This window comes from Crotalus tigris, unplaced genomic scaffold (genome assembly GCF_016545835.1).
Source record: "Crotalus tigris isolate CLP2741 ecotype Arizona unplaced genomic scaffold, ASM1654583v1 scf7180000017773.841730, whole genome shotgun sequence".
Taxonomy (NCBI): domain Eukaryota; kingdom Metazoa; phylum Chordata; class Lepidosauria; order Squamata; family Viperidae; genus Crotalus; species Crotalus tigris.
In genome coordinates this window covers 322,284-337,701 of record NW_024096624.1, presented here as the reverse complement: position 1 = coordinate 337,701, position 15,418 = coordinate 322,284, and the positions used below count along the sequence as shown (strand labels likewise).

The window sequence follows — 15,418 nt, the reverse complement described above, 5'->3', positions numbered from 1 at the left end:
AGTAGCTCAGGGTAGCAGGCCATACTGGTTGGAAAATCTGGAAGCTATTGGCTCAGCACCTCTGGAAGGCTTTTTTTTTCCTGACACAAAGCATTAGTCCCCACACAATATGGAATGCAGCTCCACTTGGGGATGTCAATTTTTTTTGTTTGTTTGTTTCTTTCTTTAAATCAACAGAAGGACTGTGATGTTTGAATGGTACATCCATGCAGTTTTCCTGCCACAGGAAAGGCATGGCTTGCCCAGATGGTTTTTCCCACTTCCAAGAAATCTCAGGTTTCCCCAACCAAAGGGACTGCTGGATACATTCTGGGATAAGTCCTGCTAGACGTTACTGCCCCCTGCTGAGGATCTCAACGCCTTCCTTGGTGTTGTCGGACCTGTATACAGTATAAAGATATAGTTGACATTTAATGACCTGGAAATTCTCTGTGAATTCTGTGGTTAAAAAGCAAGCGGGGGGGGGGGGACACCCAGCAAAGTCCTAAGTCACAAAAATCTTTTTGGGCAGCAGGAACACAAAGCGACTGGCTCTATGTTTCCTTTTTTTTCCTCATGTAAGGAAAAATGCAGGGTCAGTTTTTAATAATAATAATAATAAAAAAAATAGGCTCCTTGGGTGCAATTCCAAAACAACTGGAGCACCACTTGAACACCATTGGCATTGACAAATTCGCTATTAGTCAATTGCAAAAGGCGGCCTTACTAGGAACTGCTTCCATCCTGCGACGATATCTGTAATACCATCAAACATTCACATCTGCCTATCCCAGGTCCTGGGTAAGGACTTGATAAGTAGACAAAATGCCAAATCCAGTCTGAACATCTGGCTGACTGTGCAATGATCCATAATAATAATAATAAAGTTGGAAGGGACCTTGGAGGTCATCTAGTCCAACCCCCTGCTCAGGCAGGAAACCCTATACCATTTCAGACAAATGGCTCTCCAGTCTCTTCTTAAACACTTCCAGTGTTGGAGCAAAGTATGGTGCTTCTGGAGAGAACAACAGAGATAAAATCAAGTATGGAAAGTCTATGGGTTCTTTTAGATCCTTGTATTTATACATTTATTTTGCTACTCCATATTATTATTAATAATAATAATAATAGTAAAATTGGAAGGGACCCTGAAGGTCATCTAGTCCAACCGCTTGCTCAGGCAGGTAACCCTATACCATTTCGGACAAATGGCTGTCCAGTCTCTTCTTAAAAACTTCCAGTGTTGGAGCATTCACAGCTTCTGGAGGCAGGTTGTTCCACAGGCTAATTGTTCTAACTGTCAGGAAGTTTCTCCTTAGTTCTAGGTTGCTTCTCTCCTTGATTAGTTACCAAGGAGAGAAGCAACCTACCAAGTTACCGTTGCTTCTTGTCCTCTTCGTTAAACTAGACATACACAATTCCAGCAGCCGTTCCTTATCTGTTTTAGCCTCCAGTCCCCTAATCATCTTAGCTGCTCTTCTCTGTACTCTTTCTAGAGTCTCAGCATCATTTTTACATCGTGGTGACCAAAACTGGATGCAGTATTCCAAGTGTGGCCTTACCAAGGCATTGTAAAGTGGTTTTGATCTGGCGCGATCCTGGGATGGGGAGGCTATTTTTTTTAGCGAACGGATTCCACAATTCAGCAGCGCATAGGCTTCACGTCACGGGGTCCCTCAAGGAGGGCTCTCCCTCCGAAGTAGGTGACGTCACTAGAACCAAGGCGGGCCTGGGAATTCTAGGGAAGCCCTCTCGCTCCTGGGAGGGGCCGAGGAGGAACGCCGCGGTTGTGACGTCACGGGAGGGCGTGCGGATTCCGGGGAAAGCCCCACCCGCAGCTGGGCGTTCCTTCCAGGCGGCGGGAGAAGCTCTTTTTCCCCCCCGCCATGGCTGCTTTGCAGTTCCTGCTGATGATCCCGGCCCTGGGCAATTTCCTTTTCACCTTCGGGACCGGCGTGGAGCTGATCCGTTTTATTTCCTACCGTGCCATCTTTTTGCAGCTGCCCGCGGGGGCTGCGTCTCCTCCCCACGTGACTCCAGGTAAGAAGGGCAGATCCTGTAGCAGGACCTCCGATTTGGAGTGCGGCGTCGGGAAATGTGGAGGGATTTTTGAGTTGATGACTTGATCCTCCCCGATCGAAAGGCTTCCCGTGGGAGAACGAGTAATCGATACCTTTTAGATGTACTTAAAATGGGGAATGAATACAAGAGCGCCTCGGTTAGCGCCAAGGAGATCTCCATACTGCAACTACCCTGCGTGCTCTGTTGCAGCGTTTCGAGCTGCAGCTTGCTTTTTGCCCAGAGGCCCTTTGAAAACATGGCAAGACTGTAAATAGAAATGAGTGAATGCTCCTCCGTGCTGCCAAACATTTATGGCTGGGCACGCACACCCTGCGTGACTTTGATTTGATTTACAGTAATGGATTGCTTGAGCGCACTTATCAATGGCTGAATTCTGACGGTATAATAAACCCAAACAAAAAAATCCACATCATGACTTAGACTGTTGTGTGAATCCAATCAGAGGAGTGTATTGAAGAAAATCACTGCCAAATCATAGCCCTATAAATTATTGGAAGCAGTCGGAGTGTCATTCAGCTGTCCTTTGCTAGGAACGTTTGGTTCTTGCTTCCCCCTGAATAGCTGCTAGGTCAAAATTTTGCAGTAATATAGAGGCCATCTTTGGCAGAATTCCGCTTCTGTATATCTCTTAAAGATCTGGGCATTTGATCAAGGATTAAGGCTGATTTTGAGGAGATAGTTTCAGTCCGCACTCAATCCCAGAAAGCCATTCCTATCCCTAAGGCTTGTACATAATTTATATGTTCATCAAAGTGAAAAATTTCCCTTCTTTTACTGCCTTTGGATTGCAAACATTACAGTCCTTTTATGCAAGGAATCAATATTCAGAATGCTGAGTGAGCTGTGCCCATCAGATTTTGAAGTGCAACTTGGAAAATATAAGGGGGGGGGAACCAAATTTCTAAATGCCAGTGTCATTCTTCTTGCATTCCCAGCACTTCTTCAGACTGGGTTGGACAGACTATGGACTGCCTGAGACTTCAGGATTTCATTTTGTAGTCCCAAAGCAACCCTCTTTGCTAGCTGTAGATGTAATATTTTTAATGCAGGGGTTCCCCGAGACCTGAAAATTATTTCAAGGGTTCCTCTAGGACAGTGGTTGCGAACCTTTTAGAGACCGAGTGCCCAAAAACTGGCTCCACCCCCTGCCCCGCCCCCACTCCGCCTGCCCGCAGGGCCACTCATCACCTCCAGGGCCCGCTGCAGATTGCCCAGCAGCGCCATGGCGGCCACGCCCTCTGCCCGTGCCTAGCGGCATCAACTGTGCATGATGGGGCATGAGGGCAGAGTCTTGTCTACTCTGTCTGGCTACCATGTCCTTGGCTGCACTGCTCCGCATGGGCCACACTTGGGAGCAACTCCAGGGGGGCTGCTGGTGAGGAGAGGGTCACGGGGGAGGCAAGGCTGGGGCAATGGCACGTGTGCCCACAGAGAGGGCTCCAAGTGCCACCTCTGGCAGTCGTGCCATAGGGCAGTAGTCTCCAATCTTTTTGGCTCAGTGGACCAGCAAAGGCAGCGGCAATGGTGGGATGGAGGGGGATGATTTTGCACGTGCACCATTTTTACAAATGCAACTTCATACGTGTGCACTCATCCATCACTTCCACAGCCCTGGTCTGAACGGGCTGCCACCCTGCACTCACCTGCACACCAGGGCTTGGAGACCCCTGCTCTAGGGCATTGCTCATCAATCTCAGCAACTTTAAGTAGGGTGAGCTTCAACTTCCCAGCTGGCTGGGGAATTCTGGGAGTTGAAGTCCACTCATCTTAAAGATGCTGAGATTTACAAACACTGCTCTCGGGTGAAAAGGTTGAGAAAGGTTGATGTAAACCAGGGGTTTAAAACTCGCCACGTCACGTGACGTGTTGCAACCTATCGTGATTTTATTTTCCATTGCCAGCAATGGGGTGGGCACGGTTTCGCCATGATGCATCCAGCTCGCAGGCCGGCAGTTTGACACCCCTGATGTAAACCATCATGGTAATAATATTCTGCTGTAAACAGGGCGCAAGATTACTCAATTTTTCTCTTGCAGATGGCACCTCGAATTCTCAATGGAAAACTGCCCTAAGGGATCCCAAGATTCTGCACTCGCTAACAGCGGATGCGGGCCTGATCATCCTTTTTATCCTGCAGCACAGCCTTATGGCTTCTGACCGGGTCAAACACTGGACTTCCAACTGTTTTGGGGTCTTGCAGAGAACAGTCTATGTTTTTTGCACAGACTTAACTCTTCAGGTAGGAATACCGATTTAGAGTATAAAGTGGGAAGGTTGTACAGGTACTGGTCGACTTACGAACGGTTGTTTAATGACAAATTGAAGTTACAGTGGATTCAAAAAAGGTTGTGCCCTTTCCTTGAAGTTACAGTTGCTGCACCACCCTCACAGCCATGTGATCACATTTTAGGTGCTTGGAAACCAGCTTACATTTATAACTGGTTGCAGCATCCCATGATCACTTGATTGTTTTTTGTGGTTTTTTGTTTTCTGGTCATTTTCTGACAAAAACACCCATTGGATAAAGTAGATTCAGACTCACGATGATGTAATTTGCTTAACAGTGACTCGCTTGACCACAGTCGCAAAATCGAGTCCAGTCACATGGTGAATCAACTTAACAACTGCAATGACTTGACACCAAAATTCCAGTCTCAATTGTGGTCACAACTCAAGGACTACCTGTAAGAGCTTGAGCTCCTTCATTGTTCGTGACGTTGCAAAATGCAGTTGAGTTTCTTTCTCAGCTAGGAGAAGGGGGCATTAAAAAAAAAAAAAGATAATAATGAAGACTAGAATTTTAACTTGCATTTATATTTGCATTCTTTTGTAAAACACAACTTGCTTTAAGAAGTTGTGGGTGCTCCAACACTGGAGGTTTTTAAGGAGAGATGGGCTTTGTCTGCTGTCTGAGCAGGGGGTTGGACTAGAAGACCTCCAAGGTCCCTTCCAACTCTGTTATTCTGATTCATACCCTGCATGACCTCACATGTAGCCACGTTAAATATCGTTGCAGTGTCTGCTAGTAATGTAATTTTTTTTCCTTTTAACGTAGTTGCTGATGAGGTATTGGCAGCCAGTGCTGGAGGGCCCCATGCTCTGGAATACGAGTACTGAGCCATGGACCACTTGGGTTCCACTCACCTGCTTTATCCTCCATTTCATCTCCTGGCTAATCATCTTTAGCATCATCCTCATCTTTGACTATGCAGAACTGATGGGAGTCAAACAGGTACTTGTGCTTTATTTTTCCCCTTCATGTGTCTCCCTTTGGTGAGCAAGGCTGTAGAGAGGAATAATGCAATTTGAGAAATAAAACTATGGTGAGCCCAGCCTCTGATGAGCCCCCTTTTATCCTCCGGGGGGGGGGGAGTCAATTGTTCTTTCAAGCATCACTTTATTTATTTAATGAAATTTAGAAGCAGCCTGTTCCAGATGCCTCTGAGTGGCTCACTCTTAAAAAAAATGGGAACGATTAAAAAAATAAATGGATTGTGCTCATCCAGAAGACAGGCTCTCTGCAACAGACAATGCACCCCGATAGAAGAGAATATTTGTAACTAAGGGTTGAACTGGGGTGCTCTCTGAGCTTGGTTGTTTTCTGGCAGACAATCAAACAGTATACAACTAAGCAAGGAATTACCAAGAAGGAAACACTCCCACCAGTGGTGGCAAACCTTTTAGAGTCCGAGTGCCCAAACTGCAGCCCAAAACCCACTTATGTATCGCCAGGTGGACGTGGCCCACTGGGTGGGCATGGCTGTGATGGTCATAGCAGACTGGGTGGGTGTGACCAAGGTAGGCGTGATCACCTTGATGTTGCTCGTGAGGAGGGACACCTGTGGGGGCTGGGCAGGGTTGGGGGAGATCCAGGTGGATCTGGCAGGTGAGGCGGTGGGCAGGAGGCTCGTCCTACAGGGGGAGGCAGGGTGGGGGTGCCATTGTCACAGGGCAAGGCAAGGCAGAGGCCAGGGCAGCTGCTGCCTGACACCATCGACCCCCATACACAGAGGCTAGCCAGCACATGGGGGCCGACAGTATCCATCAGCAGCCACAGCCTGCTGGCCCCTCGACTAGCACACTCTGGGGCTCCACAGCCCGCCACCAGCAGTTCAGAGAAGCCGCCTCTGAGCTGGACGGCTAGCCAACAGCTGAGGAGGCAATGCAATGGGTCATGCCCAGGAAAAGGAGAGCATGTGAGGCCAGGAGGGATGGGATGGGGGGGAGGGAAACCAGCCGTGCTGGGATGCATCCGGCCACGTGGGACCTCGGTGAGTTAGTGGGCAGCTGGTTGAAGAGGAACAGTTGCCATCTCAGGGGCATGGCACGTGTGCCCACAGAGAGGGCTCTGAGTGCCGCCTCTGGCACGCGTGCCATAGGTTCGCCACCACTGACTCCCACCAACACTGCTAGGGCAAGCCACCCTATATAAACAGAGCAGAGCCTGCTCCCTTCTAGCACTGAAGATGTTACCTAACTAGCTAATGAAACACGTGCAAAAAAAAAAAAAAAAGGCTCAGAGAGCACCAAGGACCTTCCCTGCAAACAATACATTCCACAGGACAGGGAAGGGAAGGGGCTCAACTATGAACCTGCCCTAAAACTGCGGGGGGCAGGGGAATAGTACAAGTAGTCCTCAACTTACGACAGTTCATTTAGTGACTGATTGAAGTTAGGACAGCATTGGAACAAGTAATATAAAGTTGGAAGGGACCTTGGAGGTCATCTAGTCCAACCCCCTGCTCAGGCAGGAAATCCTATACCAGGGGTAAGCAACCTTGGCTCTTTTATGACTCATGGACTTCAACTCCCAGAATTCCTGAGCCAGCATGACTCAGCTTGGAAACCTCTCCATTTCTCCTCAGCATGGCTGGCTCAGGAATTCTGGGAGTTGAAGTCCACGAGTCATAAAAGAGCCAAGGTTGCTTACCCCTGCCCTATACCATTTCGGACAAATGGCTGTCCAGTCTCTTCTTAAAAAGTTCCAGTGTTGGAACATTCACCGCTTCTGGAGGCAGGTTGTTCCACTAGTTAATTGTTCTGTCAGGAAGTTTCTTCTTAGTTCTAGGTTGCTTCTCTCCCGGATTAGTTTCCATCCGTTGCTTCTTGTCCTGCCTTCGGGCGCTTTGGAAAATAGCTTGACTCCCTTGCAGCATCCCCCTGGTCCTGTGATCAAAATTCAGACGCTTGGCAACTCATTCATATTTATGACAGTCGGAGTGTCCCGGGGAGGTCATGTGATCATCCCCTTTTGCGTCCTTCTGACAAGCAAAGTCCATGAGGAAGCCAGATTCACTTAACAACCATGTTGCTGAACAATTGCAGCGATTCACTTAACAACTGAGGCATTAAATGGGAGAAAACTCATGTTAACAACTGTCTCGCTAAGCAACATGAATTTTGGGCTCGATTGGGGTCATAAGTTGAGGACTACCTGTATTCAGCATTGCGTTACAAATGGGAAGCCATGTGCTCCTCTGTAGAATCTGCAGAGAGCCCAAGGATGCCTTGGCTGTATATAAAACCTGGGGGTGCCTCTACACCGTGAACAGATGTTGCTTTCATTTCATCCCCAGGTTTATTACTACTGCGTGGGCATAGGAGACCCTTTGGCTCTGAAGTCTTCACGGGCCCTCCGTCTCTACTCCCACCTTCGCCACCCATTGTACGTGGAATTTCTCCTTATCCTCTGGGCTGTTCCCTGCCTCTCTCTTGACCGTCTGCTTCTGGCCTTCTTCTTCACTGTCTATCTTACCTGTGCTCACAGCCTTGATGAACAGGATTATCTCTACCTCCGTGCCCAGCTGGAGAAGAAGTTCCAAATCTTCTCCCGGGAAGAGGCAGCTTATGGGGACTTATTGGCTCAAAACGGCCCCTCAGACTACAAGGGCAACTGAGTAGGAGTGAGAGAGGTTATCGATTTTGGATGCAGAGGGGGCGTCTGACTTTTGTGGGGGGGAGGTCTGACGGCCAGATCCCTGCCTGCAAAGCACTGAATAATACACCGTATCTTATCTTGATTGTGCTTTTACACATAAAGGACTTGAAGGGCTACCTCCAAAAATTTGGTATCTACTGGGCCCAGTCTCTTCTAACCCCCTAAAAGAATCTTTTCCTAAGCTCGTGTTCTCCATTGTTATGGACTGGAAGTTCATTGTCTTCAACAGCAGTGGTAGATGAAGATGTTGGGAATTTTAGTCCCAACACATTTGGAGAACGTTAAATTGGGATAGTCTGGACTGAAACACACTAAGTTCTACTAGCATGGAGGTGCTGTTTAGGATCTTATTGGAGGAAGTTGGAATGACTGATGCCTGGGTTGATCTCACCCTAGAATATTAAGGAGGTACTTTTCGATCATGAACTTTTCTCACTTACTCTAATGAGAATCCTTAATAATGATTGAAGTCTAGCTATAATTGGCCATTTTCATGGCAGCCTCTGGATTTGATGGTTGCGTGGAAGGCAAGCAGTTGATTAAACAAATGTGTCTAGTTCTAGAAAAGAAGCTTCTCTAGAATACAGCTGTATAGCATAGCAACCCCTTCTAAGTAAAAAAAAAATGGGGGAAGTGACTGCCTTTTAGCTCTTTAATGGTCTGGTCTGACCAAGAGAATGTGCAAAATGTTCCTCCTTTTAAAATTAATAGCATATTTTATTTATTTCAAATGAGCTTTTACTGCCACAATTTTTAATTATAGTATTCTAACCTCTGTCAACATGTAAATACTTATTTTTTAAAAATATTAGCAGCCAAGTGCACTTATTTTGAGGAATACGATATAAGGGGATTATAGATGCATTTCTTCAATATGATAGTAAGAAAGCACATTTATGAGTCTATGTGTGTGGTGGTTTAAACCGCCTAATTACTGTTGCAAAGGTGCCTTGCTTTTGAGGTGAAAACTTCCTTGGATCATACAAGAAAAAGCAGAAATCAAAAAGCTTTCAGTCCAAATGCTAATCTTAGTATTAGATTTCCCTAAGGGATTTCCAAAAATTTTCACCAGTGTGCTTCTTTTAAAAGATTCTTTTGATTAATGGAAATATTGCCCATGTTGGAGATTTCAGATACAGCTATCCTTGTTATTCCCTAGCATGCTGGCTTGGGAATTCTGGGAGTTGAAGTCCAGACATCAAGTTGCCACAGTTGAGAAATACAGTTATAGGCCATTGGCTTATGGCTCCCCTCCTCCCTCATCATCGTGTCATAGAGTCACATCTGGGGGCCATCCAGCAGCATCAATAGGGAGGGTCAAAAAAAGCTAAGTAAGTGGCCCACCCCTATTGTAGATGTATAAAAGGAAAGGACTTTTATCTCGATGCCTCTATGTAAATTTTGAACTCTACCCCATAGGAGGCTACTGTGGGCACCAATTTGGGAAAGTTGTGGGCAATGGAAGTCCTGCACTTTAACTGCTTAGCAGAAAAATCCTTCAACTTCCTGTAGGGAACATTACAATGGAACATATATTTTTTTATTGGGAACTGCACAGATGTGATGAATAAAGAAATAAAATAAACATGTTCCATCACTCTAGGAGTAAAATGTCTGATTCCTCCCTGTGTCAAAATGTTTATTTTGTTGAAATGCTTACTTTTGTTAAAGGTACAGGAACCTTTTACCTATAGCAGAAGGAAGAAAGTTAAAATGTGTAGGCCAGGGGTCTTCAAACTTGGCCCTTTTATGACTTGTGGACTTCAACTCCCAGAATTCCTCAGCCAGTGTGCCTGACTGAGGAATTCTGGGAGTTAAAGTCCACAAGTCACAAAAGAGCCAAGTTTGAAGACCCCCCTGGTCTAGGCAGTTGCTGCCTAAGGTGTTTCTGCTGCCTTATTTTAGTGACCTGGAATACCACCAGTATTGCTTTCAAAACATTGCTCTGCCTTTGTAAATGTATATTTTAATTCTGTATCTTAATACTAACGAAGCTTTTTTTTTAAAAAAAACTTGGATTTCAGTGCAAAATAAATGTAATCTATTTTTTTAAAAAGAGAAAACTTGCTTGTTTGCCTGTGTTCTAATGTGTCTTAATATGTTTGGTAAAAAAAATCCTTCTTTCCTCCTCCAACTTCAGTGGTGCCCTAGGGGTTGGATGCTCAGCAGAGCGTTTAATAATAGGCACACACTTCCACCTGCGTAAAAGCCCTTCCAGCTCATAAAATCCTTAGAAGTCAGGACCCCTTTGTGAAAGATGAGTCCACAACTCCTATTTGGAGGAAGAGAAAAATCTTGGTTTTCTTGCACAATGCATCATCGTCCCATCAGAGGGGAGACAGAGTCAGTGACACTGGAAGCAGGTAACTTAAATCCTGTCCTTTCTATTACCAAAGAAAACACCTTTTCTACATTCCTGTTATATCACAGAAATATTTTGAGGCTAATTTTGTATTGTTAAATGTTGTCCTTGCATTACAGGTAGTCTTCAATTTATGACCACAACTGAGCCCAAAATTTCCATTGCTAAGCAAGACCCGTTTTGCTAAGTGAGTTTTGCCCCATTTTACAAACTTTCTGCCACAGCTGTTAAGCAAATCACTGCAGTTGTTAAGTGAAACATGTGGTTGTTAAACAAACCTGGCTTCCCCCACAGACTTTGCTTCTCGGAAGCTAGCTGAGGTGGTTGCAAATGGTGAACACATCACCCCTGGGACATTCCACTGTCATAAATACATGCCAGTTTCCAAGTGTAACCTTGAACGGTCGCTAAATGAACGGCTGTAAGTTGAGGACTACTTGTAGTACATATATAGTCCTCGACTTATGACTACGATGGAGCCCAAAAGTTGTTGCTAAGTGAAACTTTTGTTAAGTGAGTTTTTGCCCCATTTTATGATTCTTGCCACAGTTGTTAAGTGAATCGCTGCAGTTGTTAGCAATACAGTTGTTAAGTGAATCTGTCTTCCCCACTTTGTCAGACGGTCACAGAAAGGGTCACGTGACCCCAGGACATTGCAATTGTCATAAATGTGAGTCAGTTGCCAAGTTTCTGAATTTTGACCATGTGACTATGGGGATACTGCAATGGTCATAAATGTGAAAAACGGTCATAAGTCATTTTTTTCAGTGTGTCACTGTAACTTCGAACAGTCACTAAATGGACTGTTAAGTCAAGGACTACCTTTAATGCAGGGGTGTCAAACTTGACAGTGTTGTGGGAATTATTTGTTTAGCAGACTGATGGCATGGGGGAAAAAAACCTGTCCTTATGTCTGGTTGTTCTGGTGTGCAATGCCCTACAGCATGGGTGTCAAACTCGCAATGTCACGTAATGTGTTGCGACTTTTTTCCCATTGCCGGCAATGGGGTGGGCGCGGTTTTAACATGGGCGCGGTTTTCCCACGGGCCGGCAGTTTGACACCCCTGCTCTATTGCATGTGAACATCCTGCTAAAAACACTCCCATCACAAACCACATTCTGCGTTATGTACCGAAAGGTTACAGACAACCAACAGCAAGTAAAGGATCGGTTAATCCTCAGCTGTAAAACGCTTTCATTGGAAACACCCATGTGTAGAAATGAGGGCTTCTTCATTCAAAATACTCCAAGCCAAGGGCGCCTCTCCTTTTCCTTCCTTGCTCTTGCAACAGTATGAGAGAGTATATATGTACAGAGCCCCAATCCCAGAGTCCCACCTGCTGTTAACTTTCATTTCAGTCTTTAGATAGGTCAAAAGAGTTGGCCCCATTTGTGTTGGCGATGGACAAGTGCCAACTCTCACAGCCACTAAGGGAGCCTTTCCTAATCTGCGGCACTCCAGGTGAGTTGGACTACACCGAGATTGCCTGTGGGGACAACGAGAGAAGCCCAACGCATTGGAATAGCCTAGGGGAAAACTGCTCAAATATGAACAGAACAAGAGTCTGTTCCATATTATAAGGGTCCCCAACCTGTGGGCCAAGGCCCACTACTGGGCCGTGGCCTAATTGCCAGGGAATTGCCAGGGAATGTGAGTGGCCGGCCAGTACACGGGCCTATGGGCACGCACACGGCACCACTTGCCTAAGCAGCGCTGCAAGCATTGAGCGTTTGCGGCCCCACTCGCATGAACCTTGCTGCAGGTGTTTGAGCCCCCAGTCACAAGCATCGCTGCGACTATTGCGGGTGTTCACATGCACACACAAGCCCCTGCCCCCCTCACAAAACCATCTCCTCTTTCCCCCCTCCCCCCTGCTTCGGGCTGCCAACCTGGAAAAGTTGGAGAATTCTTGCTATATTAGACCAATAATGCCAAAACCTTTGGGCTCCACATGCCTAAAATTCAGAAAATGTCTGACTCTGCTGCCATGTCATCACACACACACACAAAACCAAAAATCCTATTCCCTCTCTCCCCCCCCCCCATTTAGGCCTCTATGAAGAGCGACAATCAGTGGCTGTATTGAGGTTGGACCAGAGATAGAGACCTGGGCCTCAACTTCCACTCTAGCGTCATCTCTAAAACTCAAAAAGACCGTTCTTGCACCATTCCCCAAGGGTCTTGGGCAGGGGTAGGCAACCGTAGCTCTTTTATGACTGGTGGACTTCAACTCCCAGAATTCCTGAGCCAGCATGGCTCAGCTTGGAAACCTCTCCCTTTCCCCTCAGCATGGCTGGCTCAGGAATTCTGGGAGTTGAAGTCCACCAGTCATAAAAGAGCCAAGGTTGCCTACCCCTGGCCTTGGGGAACAGCACATGGTCCAGCACTCTGCAGGAACTGCCGCATGCCTTACCTCCAGGCATTGTTCCCTTTCTGTTGACAAGCCCCTTTTGACCTACCTGAGGCTACTCCAGGTTGCACAAGACCTTCATTCTTGAAGCAGCTTTAGAGTATGCTCTTCTGCAGCCTCTGAAAACTGCATGAAAACGCACCACGTTCTTGTGGGATTTTTTTGAGGCTCCGGAGGCTTCACGAGAGCATAACCCTCTCTTGAGTGAATTCCAGAGTGTCTAGTGGCCACATAAGAGCACACCCCATTCTCACATGGCCTCTGCAGCCTCCCAAAATCACGTGAGAATAGAGCATGCTTTTGAGAATAGATGTCGTTGGGTGTTGCTGAACAGTTGTGTCACCCAAAATGTCATGGCACGGGTGCCATAGGTCCGCCATTACTGCACTTAACAATTGGCGCAGATTATAGATAACAATGTATTGATTTTGAAAAGGGATAACCCTGAAGTTTTGACAGAAATTAAGCCAGTGCTGTCTTTAGAAGAACCTTGTCCTATATCCAGGCAAGCCAGAAGACAAAACATAATGACTAATGCATTATTTACCTGACAGTCGTTGTCAAGAGAATTCAAATGAGAAAATGCAACCTTGGGAAATTCACTTGGTTACACGAGCATTTCATCTGAGAATGGTTAGCAGCCGTTATAAGAAAGATAGTGATCTGTTGTCACTTTTGTTTTGTTTTATCTTGGGGTGAGAAGAGAACTTGCATCCATTTAACATTCCTGTAACTCCCTCAGAACTGTTAACAATTGATTCACACGAATGGAATTTTTCTAAGAGCACAAAGTGAACATATTGTCATTTGCCCCGTTAATCTGGTTTTATCTTGATTTTTAGTTTGACTTTTAGTCTAAAATCACACTAAAGCAGGGGTCCTCAACCTCTGCTCCATGGACTGGTACGCCAGAAACCAGGGCATGCAAACAAGCGAAGCCCCATCCGTGGGATGCAGGCAGCATTCGAAACCACACACCCACCGGTCCACGGAAAAACCCCTGTCCATAGAGCCCGTCCCTGGTGCCCAAAAGGTTGGGAGCCGCTGCACTAAAGTATACATTCATTCATTTAGCCTCATGTGGCAATCAAATGATACCTCTCATCATTTGAGACGGAAGCTTTTATGCGTATATCTTGCACTAAACTTGAGAGATAAAGTCAGATTATATGGCAGAAGCCACCATAGAAAAATCTCTTTTCCATGAATTGAACCATGTTCACATCGTATTAAATACAGTAACTACCATGGAAACCAATGTAGGTGAAATCCGCAGCAGGACTCTTACAAGGAAGGATGAACATTTCAGTCTGAATGCCAAATTGTCATGCCCTATTCCAGTGTTTCCCAAACTTGACAATTTTAAGGCATGAGGACTTCAACTCCCAGAATTCCACAGCCAGCAACGCTGGCTGTGGAACTCTGGGAGTTGAAGTCCACATGCCTTAAAATTGTCAAGTTTGGGAAACACTGCCCTATTCCATTCCATTCCACCCCATCCCACTCCTCTATCCTGCCCCACCTGGAATAGCTAGTACAGGTAGTCCTCAACTTACAACAGTTCCTTTAGTGACCAGTTGAACTTACACTGGCACTTAAGTGACTTGTTTTTCACATGACCATTGCAGCATCCCCATGGTCACATGATCAAAATTCAGTCACTTGACAACCGACTCATATTTATGACGGTTGCCATGTCCCGGGGTCATGTGATCACCTTTTGCGATCTTCTGACGAGCAAAGTCAGTGGGGAAGCCAGAGTCACCTAACTGCCATGTTACTAGCGTAACAACTGCAGTGATTCACTTAACAACTCAAGCAAGAAAGGTCATAAAATGGGACAAAGCTCACTAACAACTGTCTTGGTTAACCACAGAAACTTTGGCCCCAACTGTGGTCGTAAATCAAGGACTACCTGTATTCCCTACCCAGAGCAGGCTCCCTTTTCACTGGGCTGTGTTGGGCGGTATGAATTATAAAAAATCCTCCTCTCCAACAAACTTTTTTTTTTGCCTAAAGACGGCTCTGCTTTTGCAAAGCCTGCTGTTTCCTTGGGCATGGAGTTAATTTTGTTGAACGTGCAGGTGATCCTGGCTAGATTACAAAAGGAGGTACATTTCTGAGAATGACTCTGCCATCTCCAACAGAGATTGGACAACCATTTGTCTGAAATGGTACAGGGTTTCCTGCCTAAGCAGGGGGTTGGACTAGAACAGGGCTTTTCAACCTTTTCACCCATTGTACCACTTTTAGGACATGGCAATATCCGAGTACCACCAGTCGCCTAGCAAGGTGTCAAAAACTTGATGACCAAAAAAAAAAAGGAAAAAAGTGATGAAGTACAGGTAGTCCTCGACTTACAACAGTTTGCTTAGTGACTGTTTGAAGTTACAATGGCACTGAAAAAAGTGCCCCCCCCCAAGCCACAGCTGAGCAAGACACCTGCCTGCCCACCCGGCAGCGCTCTTCCTCCTGTCCGAGGTTATCATTGTTGTGAGCATTTCGTCGAGGATTGGCAGTGGGGATGGGGTGGGGTGTTTGGTTTTTATTCCCCCCCCCCCCGTCTACTGGGTGGTTGCAGCAGGTTTTGGTCACTTCACATGACCCTGGGACACTGTGACCGTCATAAATATGAATCAGTTGCCA

At 46.2% G+C, this 15,418-nt stretch overlaps 1 protein-coding gene across 1 annotated transcript; it reads left to right on the top strand.

Annotated features, from left to right (window-relative positions):
* Positions 1-1,656: 1,656 nt before the first annotated feature.
* Positions 1,657-10,003, top strand: NRM (nurim). Its single transcript, XM_039341882.1, has 4 exons — positions 1,657-2,019; positions 4,098-4,300; positions 5,117-5,293; positions 7,638-10,003. The coding sequence occupies exons 1-4, from the start codon at positions 1,866-1,868 to the stop codon at positions 7,956-7,958; spliced, it is 855 nt and encodes a 284-aa protein (XP_039197816.1). The 5' UTR covers positions 1,657-1,865; the 3' UTR covers positions 7,959-10,003.
* The last annotated feature ends 5,415 nt before the right edge of the window (positions 10,004-15,418 follow it).